The 12080-nt window shown below is 46.4% G+C and overlaps 1 protein-coding gene across 1 annotated transcript in view; it reads left to right on the top strand.

The window, feature by feature from the left end:
* PTDSS2 (phosphatidylserine synthase 2) overlaps positions 1–12080 on the top strand; it is a 29816-nt gene that overhangs the window by 12719 nt on the left and 5017 nt on the right. The window contains exons 3-9 of the mRNA XM_058026307.1: positions 475–557; positions 5020–5087; positions 6562–6696; positions 7535–7585; positions 8988–9101; positions 9752–9870; positions 10526–10640. Of these exons, the coding sequence (XP_057882290.1) occupies positions 475–557; positions 5020–5087; positions 6562–6696; positions 7535–7585; positions 8988–9101; positions 9752–9870; positions 10526–10640 (685 nt within the window). The remainder of the gene's footprint in view (positions 1–474; positions 558–5019; positions 5088–6561; positions 6697–7534; positions 7586–8987; positions 9102–9751; positions 9871–10525; positions 10641–12080) is intronic.

Below are 12080 nucleotides of genomic sequence, written 5' to 3' on the forward strand. Positions count from 1 at the left end.
ATTTGGGCTTCTGGTCTGATAATTTATTTTTATTTAAAATCTCTGTTATGTTCCTTAGACTCTGTGTTATGGTTCCAGCTCTTGAAATAGCAGCAGGGCTGGTGTGGTCTGGAAAGCTCCTGCTTGTGTTTAATTGGTTGAGAAGCTGTTTTGGAGTGGTGACAAGTCTGACAGCTCCTTTTTAAATTCCATGGAAATGTGGTGGAGCAGTGAGAGCTGTCTCACTGCTAAATCCTGTGTGTCTTTGTGGGAATAAAAGCTGCTCCCAGACACAGGGAAGTGTTTGACTTGCTGTGATCCTCAGCCTTTTTTTTTTTGGCTGTTTTTTTCTGGATGGTGCCTGGATCCATTTAAGAGGGACACATTGAGCAGTTAAAGAGCAAGGGCCAGACATTTCTTTCATCAGAGAACATAATTTGCAGTCTCAGGAGGAGGATGAGGCAATAACCCAGAGTGCTCTGTTTTTCCTTGCAGAGGAATCGTCGCCAGTATTTTGGTTTTCTTGTGTTTTGGGGTGACGCAAGCTAAAGATGGACCATTCTCAAGACCTCACCCAGGTAAATTCACCTTGCTGGGCTCACTCAAATCCCCCTGAGCAGCTGCCTGCTCTGGGAGGGAGGAGGTAAATGTTTGTGTTGCCTGGAGAGCAGGTAAGTTGTAATTTCAGTAATCACAGGTTCCTCAGCACTGCACACTGATCATGGAGGCTCCTCCATAACCACCCTGCTGGGCTTCCATGGAGCCTGCAGATCTGTGTGGATCTTCCTGATGTAGCTAAAAAGCTCTGTGAGAGCTGCCAGGTTCTTAAACCTGAGCTTCCCCTGTTTATCCTCTCTGTGCTGGGACTGCACTTGTGACCTTTTATCTGGTGCAGGAGCACTTCCTGAGCTCCATGTCCATTTTCCACGGGAGATGAGACGCCCTTGATTATGATTTTAAAGGTTTCTTGTAAGACCGGAAGTCTTGAAAGCACAACACAAACTTCTTCCAGGTAATGGAACAGCAGGTGAAACATGAAAATATTTAAATGGCTTTGATGTCTTGCCTGTTTTTAGATGTGAATCGTTGAAAGAGGAAGAATGAAGGGAATTCATATAGGCTTAAATCATATTCCTGAAAGCACTGGGCTCTCCTAGAGCCAAATAAAGCTGGGTTTATGCCAGGAATTTAACCCAGCAGCCACCCCACAACCCCCAGCCAAAGCAGGCCTGGTTCCAGAGCAGTGCCCTCAGCACACCTCTGCACACCTGGGGCTTTATTAAATTTGCCTTTCTTATTAAATAGCAGGTTTTAGTCTTTCCTTCTGTTCCAGTTAATTGTGATTCCTGCTGTAAAATCCTTTGCTCCTTTTGAGGACCCAGTGACACTTGGGTGCACCCAGGTTTTGAGGGTTTGTCTGGGCTGGTTTTATTCCCTAGAACACAGCAAGGAAGTTTGGCTTTCAGTCTTGCCCCCAATGTAACATTTCCCCATATCATTTGTTTTGAGCTTTCTGCTTTCAAATGTCCTCTCCAGAGCTGCAGGGTTGTTTTGGGGATTTCTGTGATAATGTGATGCTTCCCAAATTCCTGGTTCCAGAGCGTGGAGCTGTGTTAGGAGCTCCTCTGTCACTCCAGTCCCTTGGGATCATCTTCTCTGCTGTCCCTGCCTTCCCTGCTGTGTGTCATTAACCTACTTTTCATTAAGGCCATTAAGGAAACTGATCCCAGCCACTACCTTAGTGGCTCCTGTCCAGACTGGTGGGTTTATTTCTTTTTTTGGTTGCCTTCTCAGCGTTCCCAGCTTTAGCTGGGGGCTCATCCAGCTTTGCCAATTTCCCTGTAGATTCCACACAGGCCCCTGTTTTCTGCAGTTTAATAATTTGCTGCATAGACAGACACCAGTGGCCTCCCTGTAATTCAGAAATGTAGGATTGTCACGGAAATAAGTAGCTGTGACTGTTCAGACAAGGCTTTACCAACTTGCCCTGCTTTTATCCCATTTTCCACTGGTTCTATCCAAACCTTCACTGCTTTAGCCCCAGGGGAGCAGTACAGTGCAAGGGACAGATCTTAAACTCTGCTTGAGGATCCATTTATTCATTGGTGGGTGAACAGCCAAATTTGGGGAGCATTTCCTGGTAGAACTAATCCTGGATAGAGCCAGCATCAGTAGCCTCTCTCCTTAGGATTTGCAGATAAGAGATATTCTTCCTTCTCCCTGCCAGCTCCTCTCCTGGAGCTGCTGCTGTGGGAAGCCAGGGATGCTTTATTGCCTGTCAAGATAACACATCCATGCTGTCATTCCAAAGAAAATTTCCATGACAGTTATTAATGCCCTGAGAAGCAGCTTTTAATATTCCCAGCCTCTGCTAGGAGTTATTTTGACTTAATACAGGCTGTGTGACAGGATGAGCTGGTCAGGGAGTCAATTGTGAGGGTCTGGAGTAAACCCTGTGGGATTGAGGGCTGGGACAGTGGGAATGTTCAGGCAAGGGCAGCACTGGAAGGAGCAGCTCCAGGGCAAGTGTTTTCCTTGGGCAAACAACTCAGATTTTTGTGGTTTTTACTCTTTTAGCCCCTCAGGTAGAGTGGGCCAGGCTCTGAGCAGAAATAGGGAAAGGCTGGTTGGATTCAGCTTGCTGGGATCCCTGCAAGGCAGCAGTTTAATGTTTGATCCCAGGAATCACTGGGTTATCAGGTGTGTCAGTGATTAGTGGGGACCTCCTCACTCAGGAGGAAAGCCCTGATTGGAGGGAGGCAAAATGGGAAGTGAATTAAAGGAAAACGAGCATTGGAGAGGTGCCAAAAACAACCTTACAGCTAAAGCTGAGCCTGACCCAGCAGGAGAGAGAGCAGTGTTTGTACAGCCTTGAGATCATTTGGGGTGCAGGTGCTGGGTGTGTTCAGAACCTCTGGGGGACCTCTGTGAGCTGGGGAGAAGCCACAGCACTAAATCAGAGCCAAATCTCCATTTTAAATTATCTTTTTATTTTCTGAGGCTGCTCAGCAGCTGCCACAGCTCTGTGTACAGAGGGGAATGAATTTAGATTTAGATTTCTCTGCTTTCTGTGCTATATCACTTTCAGGACCAATCTGTCACTTTGCTGACTGTGAGCAGTGTAAAATCTCTGGTGTGAGGTTTATGAGTTAGAAAAAAAGGCATTTTTTGATATCTGGCAGTGACATTTAAAGGTGGGAGAAGTGTGGTGGTGAAAGGTTAATTTTCCCTGCTGGCTTGAATGTGATGACAGTTTGGGAAGAGGCTCCTCTCTTCCAAATAATCCTGTGACAATGGAGGATTTTTTTTTTTTTTTTGCTGTTTGGTTTTTTCTAAGATGCATTTTGGAAAGACAAATGGGTGAAAGCTGTCACAGAGCTCTGAACTGCTGTTCTCCAGGCCACACCTGCCTTTTTTATTTTCCTTTTTTTCTTTTTTATTTCCCAGAAATGTAAAATAAGTGATTCTGATGAAATTAATTTAGCAGGATTGCTGCAAAAATGTTTCACCTTCCACATTGTGGTCTCTTTTAATGGTGGTGTCAGAGGCTGCTTTTAAAAATGTGTGAAGTTTATTGATATTTTTGATTTTGCTTTTTTTTTCCTTATTGTTTCTTTCTTGTTTTGGGTTTTTTTTTTAATAATTTATCTCCTACTTGAGGCTGAGCTGGATAAAGACATGTTTTGGGAGAAAACATCTCCTGAGGATCTCCATGGGGAGTTGATTTGGGGTTCTGAGCTGATAACTCTGTTTGTAAGGCTCTGTTTGTTTCATTCTTGTGTAATTTATGCCTGGCCCTGCTTTGAACATCAAAGTGCCTACATTGCCTTGGAATTAACAGAGAGGGTCTTGTTTTCCTGGCAAATCCTGCTGGGATTCCTCTGCATCTCCCCCAAGGACCTGAGGAAGGAGAGCTCCATTCCAGGAAACACACAAAGGCAGCTCTCATCCTGAGAGTGCTCTGTGGCATTTTTGGAATTTCAGTGTCCACCCAGAGTGTTGTGAGTTTTGCTGAATTCCCTTGTGTGAAATTTCTGGATCTGGGTAGGGAGAACTGCTGGAGCTGGGTCTGTGCCCACCCTGGCTCAGGGCAGGAGACAGAAATATTGAGCCCAGAGGTGTCTGGATGGATCAGGGGCATGGATGAGCCCCTGGGGCACAAACCCCTGTCCAGGATGGGCTGTGACCCAGGGCTGAGCCTGGCAGGGGAGCTGGGAGTGTGCAGACACTGGAATTTGGGCACCCTTTGGTTCAGGTGTGTGCACATCTGTAATCACACATCTGGGGAGGGCTCCCAGCAGCATGAGCTCTGCATGGCATCTCTGATGGACAGGCCTTGCTGAACCTTTGGTCTGCTTGGTTTTGATGTCATTGCAAGTAAAAGTGGAGTAGTTATCTTTGGGGTTTTGAGATGCTTTCTGCCCCTGGGGACACGACCTTGTCCCCAGGCCAAAGCTGGGCTGCAGAACACGACTCCAGCCTGCCTGGGTGTGTCTGTGCAGCCCAGGTCACCCGAGAGCAGGGAGAAAGCTCAGGAAGGGTCAGGTTCTCCTCCAGGGACTGCTGGAAAGCACTGCAGGGGGCACATTCCTTTCCTTCCCCTTCCTGACTGCTGAGTTTGTTGGGTTGGAGTGCTCTGGGATCCCTGGATCCCTTCTCCCACATCCAGGTCAGTGCCTGAGCAGTTCCAGCAAACTGTGTGGGATTTGAAGCTCCTCTCTGGTTGTATCCCTGAGGGAGAGAGGGTGGGGAGCACTCTGCTTGGGAGCTGGGAGTTGTAATTCCATGGTGGGAGCCTCTCTTGAGGTGGAATTGGTTCCCTGAGAAGCTGTGGCTGCCCCATCCCTGGAAGTGTTCCAGGCCAGGCTGGGTGTGGAGCAGCCTGGGCCAGTGGGAGGTGTCCCTGCCCATGGCAGGGTGGAATGAGAGGGGCTTTCAGTCCCTCCCAACACACAGCATTCCAGGATTCTGAAATTTGTGAATAATTAATTTATGGCTTGCTCCAGAGCTGCTGCTGACATCCCCTGTGTCTCTCTGCAGCTTACTGGAGGTTTTGGCTGTGTGTCAGTGTGGTCTATGAGCTCTTCCTCATCTTCATCCTCTTCCAGGTAAGTGACTGACACCTCCAGCTCCTGAATGCCACTTCCATGTGGGGATCAACTCCTTTGTAGTGTTTTCTTTTCCTGCTGACTACAGGAGATGCTGGTTTTGGTGAGATGGAATCATTAGGCTGTTTAATGAGACTGTGAGGCTGAGGGAAATGATAATATAAAAATATTTCACCTGCTCTGACCTCCAGTCACCCTCAGCCTGAGGTGGACACTGTGTTGAAGTGGTTTTAGATGAGCTGGTGAGGGAATTCATGTTGGGCAGCTGGTGTTTCACAGTCGAGGCTCTGCCCTGCTGCTGGGCCATGTGTGACTCAGGGGGAATTCACCTGGTTTCACCTTTGGAAATATCTTTTACCTGGAGTGACAGGTTCTTTGTAGGTGTGGGGGTTTTGCAATAAACCAAAACTTCACACCCAGCTTTGTGTGGTGGCAGGAGCTGAGGAGGAGGCTTTCCATAGAAAGATGTGCCCTTGGTGCTTCCAAATGAAACATTTTACCATATTTTGTCCTTTAGTAAACTGAGAACTTCCCCCTGACTTGTACAATTCTCAGAAGTTAAAATTCAATATTTTGAGACAATATACTCATCAGGCAGCTCTAAAAATAGTTTTCTGTGAAAGAAGGGTGAGGAATGCCTTTTTTTTTTTTTAAAGTTTTGCTTCTAGAGGCCATGTGAGCTTAAGAAAGTGGGACTGGCCACCCTGATTTTTTCCAGCCATCCTTGAGCATGATATTCCTGAGGAGCTGCAGTCAGACTGAGTGATTTTTATTGGTGTAGTTCTGAATTCCACCAGAAAAGCCTGGAATGGCTTTTCTTCCCTGTGGCAGCGTGTGGTGTCAGCAGAGATTTAGTGGTTAAGGAGCTCCCTGCTGTTGCTCAGCTCTCCACTAAAAATACATCATTGCCTTGCCCAGGTTTAAATAAGGTTAAATTCTGCTGAGTCTGCAGGTGGCTGAACTTCCTGACAGCAAATCCAAGCTTGCTCGTGGCTGAAACTTGTCCCAGAGTTCAGCAGTTTATTCTGTAATTGTATTATTACTCAATTAGTTCTGGCTTTGTCCAGCTTTGCTGCCTGTCACAGATGTTGCAGGGTCGAGCCTTGACCACAACACTGAGTGATTCCACTGGGAAATAAATGCTCAGCAAATGTGGGGCTGATTTAGCGACAGATGAATTCACATTTTGGTCATTTTGATGATTTCTCTTTGCTGTTTGCATGGGACCTTACTGGAAATGGGTGTTGGGAGGGATGGGGAGCACAGAGGAGTGGCTTGGGGTAAAGTGTTAAAGATCACTGATTTTTCATCTTTAAGGTAATTCTGTAGCCATTTTTTCCCTTAATATTTAGGATTAAAGGCTCCAAGTCAGGTTGGACTTGATTTCAGCAATTGTTCCTCAAGAAATTTGTAAAAGGGGTAATTCTTGATTGTGTGTGAGTGCCTCAGGGTTCCTGGTTTGTGTTCCCTGCAGACGGTGCAGGACGGGCGGCAGTTCATGAAGTACATCGACCCCCACCTGGGGGTTCCTCTGCCTGAGAGGGACTACGGGGGCAACTGCCTCATCTATGACCCTGGCAATGCAACTGACCCCTTCCACAACATCTGGGTAAGGAGCAGGCTCACTCAGGAGGCTGCTTTTGGGTAAAAAACCACTTAACTCTTCAGAGTGCACTTGTGGGTCTGGCTGAGTGCTGAATCAGAGCACAGCCTGTGCGTGACTCTCCAGCCTCTTCATTTCCCTTCTCTTGACCTTTCCTGTCCATCACATGGGGGTGTGTCTCTCTGGATCCCAATTACCTGATTGCCCAGGGTTCAACAGCTCTTCTTTCTCAGCTCCTTGGTGTCAGATTTTCCCCTCAGAGTTTGGATTTCTTGGTGTGCTTGAGGAGTCTTCTCCTCAATTTTGGTGTCAAATTGTCCCCTCAGAGTGTGGATTTCTTGGTGTCTTTGTGGATTCTCCTCCTCAGTCACCTGGGGCACCAAGCTGTAAAGCTGCACCACAGAACCCCAGAATGGTTTGGGTTGGAAAGATGATGTAACCCCACCCCCTGCCATGGACAAGGACACCTTACACCAGTGCAGGGCTTTTCTGAGTCCTAAAAGCCATCAGGTTTCTCACTGGCAGAAATTCCAGGACAAAGGAATGATGGTGATTTACAGCTCCCTGATTGTATGGAGTGAGGAGCACCCAAATCCCTTGGGTCTGCCCTGTAAATCCTCAGTGCATCAAAAACTGGGATAACTGGGATATGATAAAAGCAGAGGGAAAGGCACTGTGTCCAGGGCCTGGCAGGGCTGGTAAGATTTAAGGAGCTCTGCTAAATTCCTTCCTGATGAAGGAGTGCAAGTATTTATGTGTGGGAAAAACAGACGTTTATTGCTGCATTTTTCTTGGAAAAAAAAAATAAAAAGGCTGTGACCTTCACTCTCTTTTTGGTTTTCAGGACAAGCTGGATGGATTTGTTCCTGCTCACTTTTTTGGGTGGTACCTGAAGGTAAGAATGACTCATTTCAACTTAGGAACTCTGCTCCTTTGTTCTCAAAGCCTCACTGCTGTTGCTTTTGTGGTGCCAGGCCTTGGTCACTTATACCAGGCTGTTTGTAATACATGACAATATATATCAATATGTCAAAAGCCTTTTCCCCCTTTTTTTCCTGTCTCCTGCCCATGTTATGGCACCTCATTTATTTCCAGAGCTTTGTTACATCAACAGGCTCCTTCCTTCTCCACAGGGATTCATCCTGGGGTCAGATCAATAAAAAACTTAATTCCTGTAGCAGCAGAAATGTTGGAATGACCTTTGGAAGTGGAGTGTGGGGCTGGCAGTGACAGTGATGTTCCCAAAGGAAGATGATGTTGCTGCTGTTGCTTTCCCAGTGGCATGAGATCAGGATTTTATCAAGCAACTGCAGAAGGAATTCCAGCTGTGCCTGTCTCTGGCAGAACATTCAACAATGTTTTGCTGATTACTTTGGTCTAAATATTACCTTTTATAACTCAAGCAGGCTGCCTGAGTCAGGAGATTTTGCCCCCTGCAGACCTTGTTTGGGTTTGCTGTTCTAATAACAAACTGACAGAGCTTGGCTGTTCTGAAACAAGCTGGAACTGTTGGTTTGTGTTTTCATTTAACAGTGCAGATGTGTTCTGTGAGTGGCTCACCTCAAAACCAGAGGTGAATTTGCTGGGCGTGGGGAAACCTGGACTTCAGCTTGTTCTGTTAATGAACTGAATTCTCAATTTGGAAAACTTGGATCCTTTATTTTCCAAGAGAATTGCATTAAGAAGCTGGGCTGCTCAGCTGGAAGGAGACTGGCTGCTGGATTTCCTCAGAGCCATAGCATATTTTTCTCTTAAATATGTTAAATATGAACCTATTTCTCTATTAAAAGCTGGAAGTTGAGTGTGTTGTCTCAATAAACAGAGATGGGCCTCTGTTTGGATTTTTTCCCCCAAATCTCAAAGCACCAGGGTGGCAATATTGAGAATGAATGGGCCTCATTCATCAGAAATTATTGTGGCTTTGGAGTCGTTCAGAGCCCATAAAAGGCTCTGAAAAGCCTTTTCTGAGCACTGTAAGAACGATGCTGCCTGTGGTGGTTGAGCACCCAGTAATTCCATGCATTTAACTCATTTCCCTCCTGCTGAATCCCATTTTACCAGAATTTATCATAATCTGTATTCCTGTGCTGGTTTTGGCTGGGGTGGAGGTGATTTTCTTCAGTGGCCTTTCTTGTCTCTTGTGCAGGTAATGGTGATAAGTTGAGAGGCCTGTGAGCATTTGGACCATCATATCACAAAAATAAAATTGTCCTGAGTTTTCTGATCCTTTTCTGGATACTGGAGACAATTGTAGATGTGTTTTAGCAGCTGTTTAAAAGGCTTTTTTCTCCCTTCAGACTCTGATGATTCGGGACTGGTGGATGTGCATGATCATCAGTGTCATGTTTGAGTTCCTGGAGTACAGCCTGGAGCACCAGCTCCCAAACTTCAGTGAATGCTGGTGGGATCACGTACGTACTGCAGGGATCAGAGTTTGTTTGGGAATTCAGATTTTACAGGGAGGGCTGGGAAGTGAGGAGAGCTGGGTTGTATCCCATGTGTGACTGCTCCCTGTTCAGTTTGTGACCTCCTTGTCACTGTTTCTGTCATTTTGTGTCTTACAAACACTTGGACATGGTTAAATATTTGTTTGCGTTTGTTTCACACCACAGGGATGATCTAAAGCTGTACCTGAACATTTTCAAATATTTGCTTCTATAGCAAATAAAAGCAATAAAGCAATAAAGTCTGAAATTCAGAGAAAGGCAAAACTTGGTGTGAGCTTAAAGGGAAACCCTTTTAAAATTGTGTTTTATTTTCCTGTGAGGTCTGAGTTGGTGCCAGAGCGATCAGAATTCCCTGCAGTCAGTGCCCACAGCTCTGGGTCTGTGTTTGGATGGATTTTGGGGAATACCCAAGCTTGGAGTCATTTGCTCCATGGCTGTGTTTTCAAAAGTCAGTGCATTATAAGAGACATCAAGCCAAGCTATTTAACCTTCAGAAAACCTGTGGAATTAACACTCTGTCCCACTCCTTGGAATGCAGGGCTGTGCTGTAGTGATTCCCTTTGCCAAGTCCTAGTGTTCCTTCCCCAGCATCATTCCTGTGTTTCTCCTTCCAGTGGATAATGGATGTGATCTTATGTAACGGGTTAGGAATTTACTGTGGGATGAAGACCCTGTCCTGGCTTTCCTTGAAAACCTACAAGTGGCAAGGGCTCTGGAACATTCCAACCTACAAGTAAGTTGGGGAGGAGGGAACTCCACAGGCACAGCACAAAGGACCCTGTTCAAGAGCTTGGTTGTTCTGTTTGGGTTAATATGGATTAAAGAATTCCCAGGTGGCTCCAGAATCCGTGACTTACTGGAGGTTTGTTGGAGAGTTTTATTCACCTTGTGAATGGCATTGTTGGAAATCCACCTGTGTGTCCCAAACATTGCCTGATGGCTGGGACTGAGGGCATCCTGGGGAAATGAGCTTATTTGATGAAATGGTTTAAGGAAGAGCAGGAATCCAAGTTGGCATCATGCTCCCATTCACAGCAAGGATCTGTTTGGTCTTTTTGCATTCCCTAGTAACCAGAACTTCACAGGAACTGGGACACTGGGAATTAAAATTTAATAAATCCCTTGTAGTTGTGTACCAGTAATGACCCATGGTGCTCTGTAGTGTCTTTGCTGAGCAGAGCAGAACTGCTTACAACAGTGGGTGTAGTATATTAAAGCTTAAATTGATAATTAAAATAACAAGCTCAGAGCTAATCTCATTAAGTTGTGATTTTAATGGAGTAAACGGAGGCATTTTGCATATATGAACTGGTGTCTCAAATGGAAACTCTGGCAGATGCCTCTTGCCTGCTTTCCCTTCAGGCAGTGGTTATTTTGCTTTTTTCCAGGGGCAAGATGAAGAGGATTGTGTTCCAGTTCACCCCCTACAGCTGGGTGAAGTTTGAGTGGAAGCCAGCCTCCAGCCTGCGCAGGTGGCTCGCTGTCTGTGGCATCATCTTTGTGGTGAGGACACCTCTCTGGCCCTCCTGTCCCCTCCTCCAGGTCCTGCCACTCAGGCTGCAGCCCTGGGCATGTTCCTGAAGCTGAGGCCAGCAGGGATCCCTTCCCAATCCCGCAGAACAGGGGGTTGTGTCCATGTCTCTGGGACAGGTGACAGATGCACTGCAGAAAGGGCTGTCCTTGCTTGCTGCCCACTGTTCTGGCAGTGGGAGCACTATGAAGTGGGATCTTTGGGTTCTCAGCAAGGTGCTGCTCCCCAAAGCACTGGCTGTGGGTGAAAGTAGCTCCAATCCCTCAGTTTTATACAGCTGCAGGTCACATTACAGCTGGAAGGGGCTGTATCCAAGGCCTCTGGCTCCTCTGAACTCTCTCCTGAGGTACAGATCTGCCTAAATCATTCAGTTCTCCTAGAATTTTTTTTTAAACACTTCACTGCACACACAGCACCTGAGTGGGTGGAATTGTTTTATGCTGGGAATGCAGCATCTGAAATTCATACCAGTGCCTGTGAAGCTGAACTTGTCGCCCACATGACTGACAGGCATTTAAACTGCCCAGTTTACCCTTCCCTTTTCCCATTTCTGCCCCTTTGCCAGCCAGGGGACTTTGGCCATCCATGGGATGTCACTTGACTCTGCTCTGGGCAACTCAAACTTATCTCAGCCCAGCAGCTGTGAAATTTAACTAAATCCATCCCCGTGACACTGGTGGTGATCCAGGGGCACTGGGCATGAACCAGGTTCAGTGGCACAGGACAGAACTCTGTGTTTTGCCAGAACAAACTCCCAGCACCTGATTCCTGCTGCAGGACACATTGGCCAAACTCACATTGCACACCAGGCCTGCTCTGTGGGAGGACTGAAAGAGTATAATATAAATAAAATAGATGTTTCCCCTAAAGGTTGCTGGTTGCACCCTGAAGAAATGGGGGTTTAGGTGCTGCTGTAACAGAGATCCCAGTGAATTCTTACTGAACTGTGGGATTATGTTTCTTTTAGCACATCTCAGCTTCAGCTGACAGGTTCCAAGCAGCTTCAGGTTCTGGCTCACTCCTTGGGTTTCAGCAAGGCTTAATGCCCTTTGTTATCACTTCTTTTGAAGTGACAATCTGGTGTCTCTCTGCTCCCTTAAGCACATTGCCAGGGCAGCTGCTGGAGAGAACATTTTGCTCTTAATTTGTAATCAACTTTCCCAAGTTGTCTTTGAGGGTGAGTTTATATAACTGAGAAAAAACAACCCAGCCCAGCCCCCCCAGGATGTGCAGCTCTGCCTCTTGTTATGGTGGGGCTCCCTCAGCTGGATTTCGAACGGCAGGGAAAGGAAAAGCTGTGCTTTTGGGATGTGCCCTCAGTGTTTGTGCAGGTACTTTGGCCTCTTGGTTTGAAGTTCAAAACCTTAGTTGAAATTTGAGGGTACTGCTTGTTCAGCTTTTTGTTGTGATTT

The sequence above is a fragment of the Melospiza georgiana genome, chromosome 6 (assembly GCF_028018845.1).
Source record: "Melospiza georgiana isolate bMelGeo1 chromosome 6, bMelGeo1.pri, whole genome shotgun sequence".
Taxonomy (NCBI): Eukaryota; Metazoa; Chordata; class Aves; order Passeriformes; family Passerellidae; genus Melospiza; species Melospiza georgiana.